Source organism: Vidua chalybeata, chromosome 11, assembly GCF_026979565.1.
Source record: "Vidua chalybeata isolate OUT-0048 chromosome 11, bVidCha1 merged haplotype, whole genome shotgun sequence".
Lineage (NCBI taxonomy): Eukaryota > Metazoa > Chordata > Aves > Passeriformes > Viduidae > Vidua > Vidua chalybeata.
In genome coordinates, this window is record NC_071540.1 from 19356690 (window position 1) to 19369491 (window position 12802).

The 12802-nt window shown below is 42.5% G+C and overlaps 1 protein-coding gene across 1 annotated transcript in view; it reads right to left on the bottom strand.

Annotated features, from left to right (window-relative positions):
• The window catches only part of ZCCHC14 (zinc finger CCHC-type containing 14), a 45900-nt gene that overhangs the window by 6977 nt on the left and 26121 nt on the right, over positions 1-12802 (bottom strand). Inside the window, exons 3-7 of the mRNA XM_053952745.1 lie at positions 5560-5633; positions 2767-2838; positions 2452-2561; positions 452-546; positions 310-364 (exon numbers count right to left, since the gene is read on the bottom strand). Of these exons, the coding sequence (XP_053808720.1) occupies positions 310-364; positions 452-546; positions 2452-2561; positions 2767-2838; positions 5560-5633 (406 nt within the window). The remainder of the gene's footprint in view (positions 1-309; positions 365-451; positions 547-2451; positions 2562-2766; positions 2839-5559; positions 5634-12802) is intronic.

Below are 12802 nucleotides of genomic sequence, written 5' to 3' on the forward strand. Positions count from 1 at the left end.
CCCTGTTCCACAGCTCAGTAAAACAGGGCAGTTCTGGCAAAGGGTGAAGCTGATCTTCACCTTAAACAGAGTTTTCCTTCAATAATCACAGATATGAAATATTCTGTTGCCTCTCTGTGTTTTAAAAAAGCTTTTGATGGAACGGCCTTTGCATTATTAAAAAGAAGCAAAGATGCCCAGATAAAATCCCATGGAAGTTTTTAATCTTTCCACTGGGAAGTGGCAAAAGAAGCCACCATACTAGCTCCTTGAAGGAGGTCTGTGTTTGCCTCTTCAGAGAATGAGTTGTAAACAAGATAAATATTTCACCTTCCAGATGTTCCCAGCGTAGTTCCTACTTTATACAGGGAGGGGTTGCCAGGATCTGGAAACGAGGAACAGAGAGTCACAAATGGCATCAGTTTATGAAATGCAGTACAAAAAAATATTTTTAAACTTTATTTCAACTCACTTGAGCTCTGAAGTTGCTGTGAGGGAGATGAAGTGCTGAAGAACTTCCTGACGTGGTCGTTTTTCACCACATGGGAAGGGAACGGGGCCAGGTACCTGCAGCAAACAAAGCCCCTGCTCTGTTAGAGCCTCCCAAATCCATCAGCATTGCACTCTGGACAGCACACTTGGAAATCAGATTGGAAATTTAAAAGCTGAAACACACCGTGCAATTCTGAATTCTAGAAATTGATGGATATTCTTATTCTTAATACCAAACCCTGTTATCCCTGGCTTGTTTTCACTCTGGTGAGTGTTTCAGCAAAGACGCCTCACTCAGGAACCCTGAACACTTCTAAGGCTGAAAATGTTCAAATGTAAACTTGAAAATTGCCTTTCAAATGCAGGAACCTGAGGGATATAAAATAGAGATGGATCTGTTATTGAATTTCCTCTTCTTGAAGATAAACAGCAGATGCAGAGTCTGGCAGTTTAGAGAGAAACTTCTGTCACGTTTTCCCTGTGCCTCTTTCAAGGGAAAAGAGCCCTTTTAGCAGCATCCCAGTGCCTCCAGGGGAGGCTGGAGAGGGACTGGGGACAAGGCATGGAGGGACAGGACAGGAGGGACAGCTTTGAGCTGGAAGAGGATGGATTTAGAGAGAATATCTGGAGAAATCCTTCCCTGGGAGGGTGGGCAGGCCCTGGCACAGGTGCCCAGAGCAGATCTGGCTGCCCCTGGATCCCTGGCAGTGCCAGGTTGGACTCTGGGGTTTGGGGTAGCCTGGGGCAGTGGAAGGTGTTCCTGCCATGGCTTTGAGGTCCCTTCAACCCAAGCCACTCTGGGATTCCACAAAAAAAAATACCAATCTCCCAAAACTTTGCACCTCCACACACCCAGAGGTGTTTCCCAGCTGGAAACCCCACAGCTCACTGCTGAATTTCAGAGCGGAGCAGCACCTTGGAGCAGCTTCCTCCCTGCTCTGAGCTCTGGCAGTGCAGTTGCTGCTCCATTAACCCAGATTTGGAGAGGCTGCTGTTCCCAAGCAGCAGCCACACACATTCCCTGCAGCCTCCCAAATTCTCCTTGGAGCACAGCAGGGCAAAGGGAATGCTGCCTGCCATGAAAAATAATCCAGGCAGGCACCTGCTGGCTGCTGCCTATGGAAAACCAATACCCACCATGGCTTAGGGGGAAAAAAAAAAAAGTGGAAAGGAGAAGCTCTAATAAAGTTAATTAATATTTCAAAGTGTCATTTAATTTTATAATAATAACATATCAGGATCAGAATAATATTAATGTTACAATAATCTCGTTTTGTGTAGATAAAGAGAGTAGCAGCTGAAAGGAATTTAAGTCACTCCAATTTTCCTAGGAAAATCATATTTAGAAAGAGAAAGCTGATGTGATCTGCCACAGATTATGATATTTAAAAGTGGTTTATATTAAATAATGGCCAGATGATTTATGATAATTTGAGGAGGTAGAAGCTAAGGCTTCAAAATTTCTTAGCTGTTAAAGTCTTCCAAAAATGTAACAATTTAATAATATCTAAATGCATACCTAACTTTTTAAAATCAGAGTAAAATAAACTCTGTGAAAGGGGCAAAAAAATCCCCACAACCCATTCCTCAGTACAGATGGGTGAATATTAAGGCTTCTATTTTTTCCTGAGTGGTTGTTTGAAACAATTCTGGTTATTTTTGAGTCCAAAACAAACTTTTGCAAAGCCAGTGATCCTCTATTTGTTCTTCACAAGGCATGAGGAAATATCAGTTCTCCAGGAAGCTTAATACAGAATATTATTACCATCTGTATTTCTGAAGAAAGAATTCCTGAAAAATTGTTATGCACTGGAATTAATGGAACATCCAGGAAAAAAGCTTAGGATCAGGCTCTAATTTCTTCAAAGCAATTTAGAATATGGAGATAATATTTCTATTCCCTGGGGTTTTTTTTTATTTTTTTTCTCAGTGAAAGAAGCCCAGTGTCAAAGATAAAAACCCCACAAAATCCCAGCATACCTCAGGTCTGATTCCAGGTCCATGTGGTTCCGTTCCAGGTAAAATGAATCTGGACCAGCTAAGCAGGGAATGAATTTCTCCAAGTTTTCTTCTGGATACAGCTGAGACAGCTAAAGGGGGGAGGATATGACAAATTAAAAGTGAAAAGACTTGTTATTTCTATGAGATTCAAGCCACTGCCTGTTATAAATCAAATATTTTATGAAATTCAATCTGAATTATCTTGGCACATTTTGAGAAGTATCATTGGACAAAATTAGAGAGAGGGACAAAACATTTTTTTCCTTTTCAAAGTGTTTTTCTTATTGTCTTTACCTTTGAAATGAATTCAGTCACTTCAGCAGGAGATTTGGTTACCAACGTCACCGAAGAATCAGACCACAGGACCTTGGGGAGGAGCAAGGAGGATTTGCTTTAGTAATTAATTTAATTTGGTTCCTCAAAATTCAGTAATTGGTATCAACTGTCCCTCACAGATGTTGTGATGAGTGACATCAAGAAGGAAACACTTTCTTTTGTGCACAAGGACAAAACTGCTGCCCAATTCTTGCTGGTTTTACATTTATCAATGTACATTTATCAATGTACATTTATTTATCTGGATGCTTGGAAAAGCCCCTCAGAGTTTACACAGCCCTTACACACTGCAGACATCCAGAGTTAAGCAACCAACCACGGAGTCATGGGATTTTTTCCCCTCATTATTGTTAAAGAAAACAGCTGGTTTGTAGGATCTGCTTTCCAACAGGAACGGCTCCCCCCACACAAGGCTGCCTATTGCTGATTAATCAACTCCATATGCCAGAGAAATTGGGAATGGCAGCAAAAAATCCAGGCAAAACCTTCCCAATGAAACCTGCAGCTCCTGCCCCAGACTCCATCTTGTCCATGCTCTAAAAAAAGGGAATATTCAGTATTTCTTCCCACACAAACAAGTCACGACATCCTTGGATATTGAAGCATTTATTGCTTGGGAGATGAAGTTTAATCAAGGCAAAAATCAGGATTTCTTGGCTTGAGGAAAATCACCATGAGACAGGCCAGGAATGAATCCCTATGGATCCAAAATATCCACTGGAGGCATCTGGGAAGCAGCTGGATCCATAGGGGAAGGAGCTGGGTGGGAGATCACAGAGCAGCCTCTCACATGACATTTGTTTCAATGACAACTCCAAACATACACAAAGTTTTTCCAGCTATCCAAAAGCTGCCAAAAAGAGTGGGGAGAGGAGAGGATTTCAAAATATATTACATAAGGGAGGAATTTCCTCTCAGCAGAGCTGTTACACAAAAAAAAAAAAAAAAAAAAAGGGGGAAAAGAAATTAAGACAGAAAAACTTGAGCAGCTTTACCAAGTTTGTGGGTTTTTTTTTTTAAAGTTTGTGGTAAATAAATGCTTTTTTAAAATTCACAAGGAATTTCAGGAAGTACAGGAAATATTCTCTTTTTTTTTTCTAGTTCTGTAATAACCCAACAATTGTCATGACTTCTGTTTTAACTTGAATTTTCAATACTTATAAAACAATAACGTGAACTGTAAATGGGGGGAACAATAGCACTGCAAACACAAAACTGCTCCATCCATTGACCTGCTATTCCCAAGCTCCTGAACAGAACAAAACCATTCCATAATTGGCTTTTTAACCCAGCAAACAGCAATTTATCAACTCAGCTGAAGTCTCTGCTCTTCCTTCAGTTCAAGCTGTTGAGGCAAACACTGGGTACAGTAATTTCTGTTATTTATAGAAAAATTTGTAATAGGAAAAGAAGTTTCACGAGATCTTAATTGGAGTGGAGACAACTGCAGGCTTCATACAGAGCTTGAAAAGCCCTTGGAAAAATCCTGTCTGTGATGGATGACATTTGGAACAATTGGGGATTCAGGAAATTTGGGACATTCTCCATGAGTCCAATCCTGCAGAGGTTAATGCTGCCAATATCCCAGCAGATGCTCTGCCCTGGCTGGGAGTTTTAAGGAATAACTTGGTTAAAAGTTGTGGATAATTGGGATTCTCCTGGCTGCTTTCTCCTTTTCTGACTCCCCACTTTGTCTCATCAAACAAACCAAAGCTGTTTTCTGGGCTGTGCATCCCAAATTTTGGAATCCTTCACTCCAGCTGCTCAGCAGCACCCATTCCCAAAGCTTTTAGACCACGCTGAAAATCCCCTTCCAGTCAACTCCCCCAGCTCTTGCTCCACAGAGTTTTCCTCAAGTGTAGGAATGTGCCCCCTGTTGATGGAGTGATTAAATTATTCTTTGTCTGCTTGAAAAGGCAAAAAGGCCAGAAGTTTCTCTCCCAAAGACACCTCACAGAACCTTTGGGACTTCACCTCAGACCTGGGGCTGCCCAACTGAACAGAGGCCAAGAGATCCCACCAAAGTAATTCACTAGAAAAAAACAAGAACAAAGGAAAGAATCCCTTTTGTGGGGTGTTTTAGCAGGAGCAAAAACCTCCTGCCCCTGGCTCGGTTTTTCTCTGTAGGAGCTTTGTTATTTTGCCTTTTATTAAACCTTTTTCTGTTTCCAACACTACCTCAGAAGCCATCCTGCTAATTTTATGCCATTCAAGGTAGCTGAGCGATCTCGGCTGAGAAGAGAAACCCATCACTCAAGCCCTGAAGAATTCCCAAAGCTTTTCTGTACCCTCCAACCTTTTGGAACCGTATCCCACCAGAGGCTCCCTCCCTGCTTCTTTCCAGCAGCTGTGCCCTCAGAGCCCACATTGTTCTCTGTCCAGATTAAGACCTAAATTCTCTCTGGCTTCTGCATTCCAGCAGAAGAATGGACATTGGATATAGATATGGATAACCATCCTGTAAGTGTGGCATCATCATTTCCCCTTAAATAAACACTGCCAAAATTTCCTGCTTTAAAATGTTTTGTTTTTTTTTTTTTTTTTTTTTTTTGCCAATGCCCACCTGCCAACCTCTGCATCATCCACAGCCATTTATGACTTTCAAATCATTGATTAAAAACTGTCAGTCCCAAAGAAGATCTGCTTTCACAAAGGATTTTTGGGATTCAACAATAAAGTTTGAAAATCTCCTTAACTCTTCCGTAAGTATTAAGTATCCTCTTTTTCACAGGAAAGGAAACCCAAACTTACCTCAAAGGAATACTCAACATTTCTTTCATTCTTCTTGTGTGCCAGCCCCTTTAATTCCACTTTTTCAACACTCACTATGGAAAAACAAAGAGAGAAGAAGAATGAGGAGGATATCCCTAAATAGAGACAGAAGTGATGACTTTTGGGAAGTGCCAGGCCTTGCTTTGAGAGCATCCCATGACCTGTGGAGGTGTTCCAGGTGCCCAGTTCCAACTTCCTCCCTCAGGAATGTTGGTACCACCACTTCATGCTATTTTCCAGCCTTGGGAAAGCTTCATTCCAAGCAGTTTTAACCCAAATAATCCCCTCCAAGCAAAGCTCTTATCACCCCACTCATCGCTGTAATAACACACTAGACACACATGGAATTATGTTAATAACACCAAGGAATAAACACCATCCCTCCCAGGTGAGATGAGGAAGAACTCTCCATGTTTTCAGGGCTTGGTTTTACAAGTTCAGTGTGGTTTCATGGCTCTGTTCACATCCTGACTCCTCCCTTCCTGCAGTTTCACAGAAAATTTCAGCCTCCGTTGGAATAAGGTGTAAGTAAAACCAGGATTTGAGTGTGGAAAGGATGGAATGCCTGGACAGATCATCTTACACATCAGATAACTGATGTGCTGAGTTCTTGGAGACTCCCACTCCCCACGACACCCAGATGAGGAATTCACCATGAAATGCCTTTACTTCATCAGCTTTTTATTCTCTTCAAAATTCCTCCTGCCTTTTGACTGCCCTCAGGGGGATGCACACATGGATTTTTTTCTTAAAAAAAAGCCAATTTACATTGGCTTAAAGCTACAAAAGCAGAATTATCCCAAGCCAGAGTCACTAAAATTGGACCTGTGAGTGCCAGGTGCCTGAAGGGACACGTGCCATGCATGGTGTGTTTCCACTGAGCAGTCCTAACAAGGAGAGCCCAGAAGTTTATCCCTTTATTTCCAGGGAATCACCAGTTACAAGGTGTTAACCTGTTCTCAGGACTATTTATTGTTACCTTTTTGTTATCAGTAAGACTCAAACCAATGTTTATCACAAGGAACTTCCTCCTGAGTGCCCAACAAAACACTGCAGTGAAGTTACAGCAGCACCATTGCAACAGGGACCTGGCTTTTGTCACCTCCCTTGTCCCTGTCCCCAGGAAAGCTCCACCCAAAGCCCAACTGGAGCTTGAGTTCCCTCTGTTTCCCAACAGTTGTGGCCTGTTGAGGCCTTTTAAATTCTTTTATTGTGTCCTCAGAGAATCCCAGAATTCTTTGGTTTGGGTTGGAAAGGACCTTAAAGCTCATCCAGTTCCAACCCTGACACCTTCCACTGTCCCAGGGTGCTCCAAACCCCATCCAGCCTGGCCTTGGGCACTGCCAGGGATCCAGGGGCAGCCACAGCTGCTCTGAGCACCTGTGCCAGGGCCTGCCCACCCTCACAGGGAGGAATTCCTTCCTAATATCCCATCTAAATCCACTCTCTGGCAGTGGGAGCCATTCCCTGTGTCCTGTCCCTCCATCCCTTGTGTCCCTCTCCAGCTCTCCTGGAGCCCCTTCAGGCCTTGGAAGGGCTCTGAGCTCTCCCTGGAGCCTTCTCCTCTCCAGGGGAGCACCCCCAGCTCTCCCAGGCTGGCTGCAGCCCTTGGAGCAGCTCCAGGGCCTCCTCTGGACTCACTCCAGCAGCTCCTGACCCTGGGAATGCCAGAGCTGGATGCTCAGGTGGGGTCTCAGGGGAGCAGAGCAGGTCCTGCTCATTTACAAAAGTTGCCACCTGGGACTTGGCTGCTTAAAAACCTCTTGAGTCTCATTTGCAGTGAAAATTTTGATTCAGTTCTACAGATGTTTGTGGCTGTCTTTACATGGAGAAATTGAACATTCCTGTTCTGATGCTCACAACTGCTCCTCCTCCATGTAATTCCCAGTTACAATTACATCAATCCCTGGGCTTAGGAATAATGTCAATTCATTACTTACAGCTTTCTCCTGCACATTCTGCTTTTTGGAGAGGTTTGTTCCATTCAAAAGATTTCACTGGGTTCCTCTCACGCTTCTGAAATGATTTTGTGCCACATGCTGAGCACCACAGGGATAAATTTGCTCACCAGACATTGCTAAGCCATCCAGACAATATTTAGTGGCATGAAGGTTTGAACATGAAGATTTGAAAAGGTTCATTTAAAAAAAAAAAATCTTCCTCAGTACATTTATTTAAGAGAATTCAGGGCCCCCTGAGTTGTGATCACAGCTAAAATACACTGAATATTGATTAGAATTACGAGTACTACAAGATTATAATGAGAAAGAATGTGTAAAATGGGTCTTGAGAATGTGGTGAAGCAGCTGAAGGATGAGCAAATAACTTGCAGAAATCCTGGTGTCAACTGCTGCAACATCTGGTTTTGAAAAACACAGGCAGTGTTACGCAACATTTGTTGTTTATAGCAAACCCAGCCTCACTTTGCTGCAACTGTTCTTATCGTCTGGCATTTCCAAAGGACTCAAACCCCATCTCTTCCAGTCATTCATTTTTCATCTCCAGCAATTCCAGCAGAATTGGATTACTCAGAGACATAAAATCAAGTTATTCCTGTTTTACTCTGTGGGTTAATAACAAACCTTAAATCACCCCTGGGTTTTGTGGTGCTCACAGTGCCACAACCTTTTCCTGCTCAACGTCTGGGCTGGGCTTGCCCAGTGAATAAAATCCACTGCAGTGAATTTATCCAAGGAAAAGGATTGCAATTAGGAAAGTGGACCTTCAGGTAAAGATTTTTGCACTGATTTTGTAAGATGAGGTCTGCTCTAGAGCAGGAAATGCAGCTCATGTCCTGCAGGACAGGCTTTAGGGACAACCAACTGGATAATTCCTAATACTACACAAAGAGCTTCAGGAATTTTCTCCCAGCTAGCTGAAATACCATGAAAAACATCACCAACCTAAAGAAATCTTGTTTAATTTATCAAGTTGCATGTTTGTGTTCTGTGGCCTCTCACCTACTCTGTGTGTTGTTTAACTTCTGGTTGGTTTTATTGAAATAACCTTCCTAAACCTACCCTGAAGCTTAACTTTATTCAATCAGTGCTACAGAACTCCAGAAGACAAGGTGCCATCCACCAAGTACAAAGGGGAAAAAAAAAAAAAAAAGGATTTTTATTTACTGCTTTTACTCTCAAAAGCTCAAAGAGCTGACTCCACTCAGTATCCCAATAAATGAGTCCAGGAGCAGAAAAACCTTTGCACAGAATTAGGGATACATGATACTGATGGCTTTTCAGGATGCTGAATTCAGCACAACTCCAACTTCCCAACCCAGGGGATACAAAAAGTTAAAGTTCCTAATTCAGGAGATTCCCAGAGTATTTTTGCAATGGCAAAGGGGGCACATGAGGCTTTTTGCTGTGGAGATTTATCCAGAAATACCTGGGAAATTCCAGCAGGTAAATGGAACAGCTGGATGAGATCCCCAGGAAAGGGGAGAGGAAAACAAAGGGGGTTGGAGAAGCTCAGGGCTGCAGGAGAAGCTCCAGCAAGGCTGTGGCACCTTTGGTATTCCCAGGACCTTCTGGCATCATCCCTTAAGGGTTTTTTTTTTTAATTATTATTATTTGCTGCTTTCTCTAAACACAAGAGAAGCATTTTCCATGTGGTTTTGAAGTACATTTCATTGTATCCAGCATGGAAGGCTGAGTGTGGAACACTCCAGCACTGAGGCACAGCCAGGAACCACAGCCAGGACAGGAGCGACGTCATCTCGTCTGCTTTTCCAGCCCTGCTCCACCATCCAGGGAAAACACAGCCAGGGAGCCTGCAGACATTTTATTCACCTCTGCTTTCCTATTTTTCCTATTCCCTGGGGTTTTTTTCCTACTTCCTGGTGTGTTTTTTTTTCCCTGTTTTTTCCTATTTTCAATTTTCCTGTTTTCCAGCTGGGGATTTTCACCCTTTTGGCTGATATTGGAGCATTTCTCATCTGCTCACTTCAGTGCTTCTGTGAAGGGACACACAATTCCCTCCCTCTGCTCACACCTGGTGTTAAATCCTCTGGATTTCTGGCCTCCTCCTCTAAAAAAGCAGGAGCTTGGTTCTCCTCCTCCTCCCAAAATGTCAGCAGCTACACAAAGCAAAAGGCCAATTCCAACCCTTCAGGATTTGCCATTCCTGGCTGGTAAAGGTCAGGGTAAAACCTGCACTGGATGTGGGCAAGGGTAGCAGAGATATTTTGGGAAGCCACAACAATCATATATTGATCTTTTAAAAATTCTCTCTTTACAGCTTCTCAATCCATCCTAATAAAAGGATTCAAAAGATCAGTGCTTCAATCCAAACTGAGAATTTTGTGCTCCTCCTGAAAAAGTGAAGTAATTCTAGATAAATGAGGAGTGTTGAATGTGGCCGAGCCCTTTTCCATAAAATCCAATATTTCACCACTCCATACCTAGAGGATTTCCTTTGATTAAATCCCTGGATCAGTCTGTGTGGGATGTGGCATGGAAATGCCACTCTCTAGGTGGTAAAATCTGAGTCTCCTGAAACTGGGTTGAACTTTTTGGTTTGTGGTACTTGACCAAAAACAGCAGAAAGGCTTCACGTTATTTTTAAGCTGGAAAAAAAAAAAAAAAACCTAAGTAAAATCCTTTCTATAGGAGGCCATAATCATAAATGAGGCCTCTGCACTAAAAGATTTATTACATTTTCATTCATGGAAAGAGGCATCAAACACCATGACAAGCAACTGAGTTTGTGCTGAAAAAGTGGAACAAAAGGGACCTCATAAAATCCTTTCCACATCCCTGTTTGCACAGAAGTGGGCAGAAATGCAGCCCCACCACTTCCACAAGACATCTCCTCTTTGTGCTGAAGAAATGCTTCCAAAGCAACATTACCCAATTCCTGCTGCCCAGGAGATGCCAAAATCTGGGGACAAAATCCCACAGAGGCTCCCCACAAACCCACCAGGATTTATATTCCCACATATACAGGCAGGAGGGAAGGAAAACAGAGAAAAGAATTTATTTGTTCCATGCAAAGCACATTCATGGCAACAAAAGACCAGAAATTAAAGGGGTTTGTGGGGGTTTTGTTTGGGTTTTTTGACTGCTTATAAGTATCAGCTTAAGAGATGGGTTTTTTGGCTGTTTTGCAGAAAACTTCCTGCTTTCACTTTATAAATCTTTCTAAAGCTTTTTATCCAGGCTATGATAAAAATTCTGCACAAACGCACAAGGACTAAGTTTTCTCATCACTAGATTTGATTTCCCTGTCTCCTACTTCTCAAAACTTAAATTATTCTTTTACTGGAATAATGGAGGCCTGAGGAAAACCTGCAGAAACAAATATTAGGGTTTGAGTCTGTAGGATGAGAACTGGGATCTAAGTGTGATCAGCATCTTTAGGGTGCCAAGAACTTGGTGTTGGTGCTATCCCAGGATCTCTGAGGTTGGAAAAGAGCTGCAAGGTCATCAAACCCTTGATCCCCACCTTGTCACCAGCCCAGAGTGCCACATCCAGTGATTCCCTGGACACCTCCAGGGATGGGGACTGTCCCAGGAGCTCAGATCAGGTCAGACTTGGGTTTATTTACTACAACTCCTTTAACAAACCACAGAGTTACATATTATCTTCTAACAGATATTCTAATAGGTATTAGAAGTTTCTAATAGATCTTTTAATATTATCTTCTAATTATCTGATCTGTCATTAAATCCAAGAGCTGGCACTGCTGAGCTGTCCCTGAGGTGATTTCAGAGGAAGATTTCCCTGGAAGAGCATCCCAAAACCTCAATTCCAGCTTCCAACCCTGCAGCCAGTGGGCTGTGAACCCTCAGTATCTGGAGAGGATGGCACTGAAACCACTCCACTTGAACTCTGCTCTATTCCACAGCCAGCAAAAACACACCTTGGTGTGTTCCATGACACATTAACTGCTGCACAAACCTCCCCAGAGATCTCTGATCTGCATCAGCTGATGGGCCAGAGTCCAGAGCAGGACAGGAGGTGCTCTCTGCTGTGGGAGGGCTGCAGGTACAGAAACTGCTGCTGGGGAGGCAAAAAACATCAAACACACCTTACATGGAACTGCAGCAAACAATTAACAGGCATAATTAACTTAATGGACAAGCCAGGAGCTTGTCTGTGGAGATACCAGAGGGGAAAATGCTTCCACTCAACAGCATCAGGAAGTGTTTCAAATATTCCCTTAAAAGGGAGGGGAAACAGGCAAAGAAACAAATGTTTCTTTTGGAAAATCACCTTATTTTGCTGCTTTTAGAAAAGTCAGATGTAGGAATAGATGGAGCCATTCTCTCTGCAGTTCATTGCATTGAGTTGTCACGTGAAAATGACCTTTTGTTATTACATTAGTGACACCTCAGACCTCTCCAGAAGGATAATTTATAAAGATATTAACCTGCTTCCACATCCTGCAGTGGTTATGGATGGAGAAAACACCATGTGAAGAGACCTAACTGGGACACTGAAGTGATCCCAAATACTTTCTGCAAAGTATTTGTTAAGAAATACTTAAATTGAATGTTTAGATTGAAAAAATAAATATTTGAATTTAAAATTGAAGTTCTACAGAAAAAGGAAGATACAATTTGAGTTGGACTCATTTGGATCCTGCTCAGCCTCATAACAGCATCCACCATCCAGTTTTCTGCTGTTATCCCTTAAAAAGTAAAAGTGGATGAGCAGACAACAGTTTTTCCATGGAAAAGGAAAGTGCAGCTGGGAAAAAACTTGTAAGCAAACAGAACAGTTTCACTAGTTAGCAAGAAAGTCTGGCTGGCTGGCTGCTCCTCAGTAGGAAAACCCTGGAAATTAAAGTTTCATGGACATAATGAAAAATTTCTGTCAGCACAGGAAAAGCCCTCAGATCTGGCATTTTCCTGTGTGAAAAATAAGGCTTCTTCCAAGACAGAGAATATTTAAGATCCAAACCAACACATCCCTCCACCATGAGTTCAGGTGACAAATCAATGCTGCTTTAATTGAAGAGCAGGGCTGGAGCCCGTGAAGTGCAATATTCCACAGGAAACAATTACACAGCTTTTTTAAAAACCAAGGCCATGAGCTGAGTTTTGGCAGCCCAGAGAAGCAATAACAGGCTGGGATTGTATCACTCACCCCAATCAAAGCAGGAGTTCTCATGTCCCTGCTATTTCCTCACTTTGGCTGATTTAAGCTGCCAGCTAAGTGACCTTCTTATGTTTCTCCAAAACAGATATTTAAAATTTTAAAAAAAGCCTATATAGCT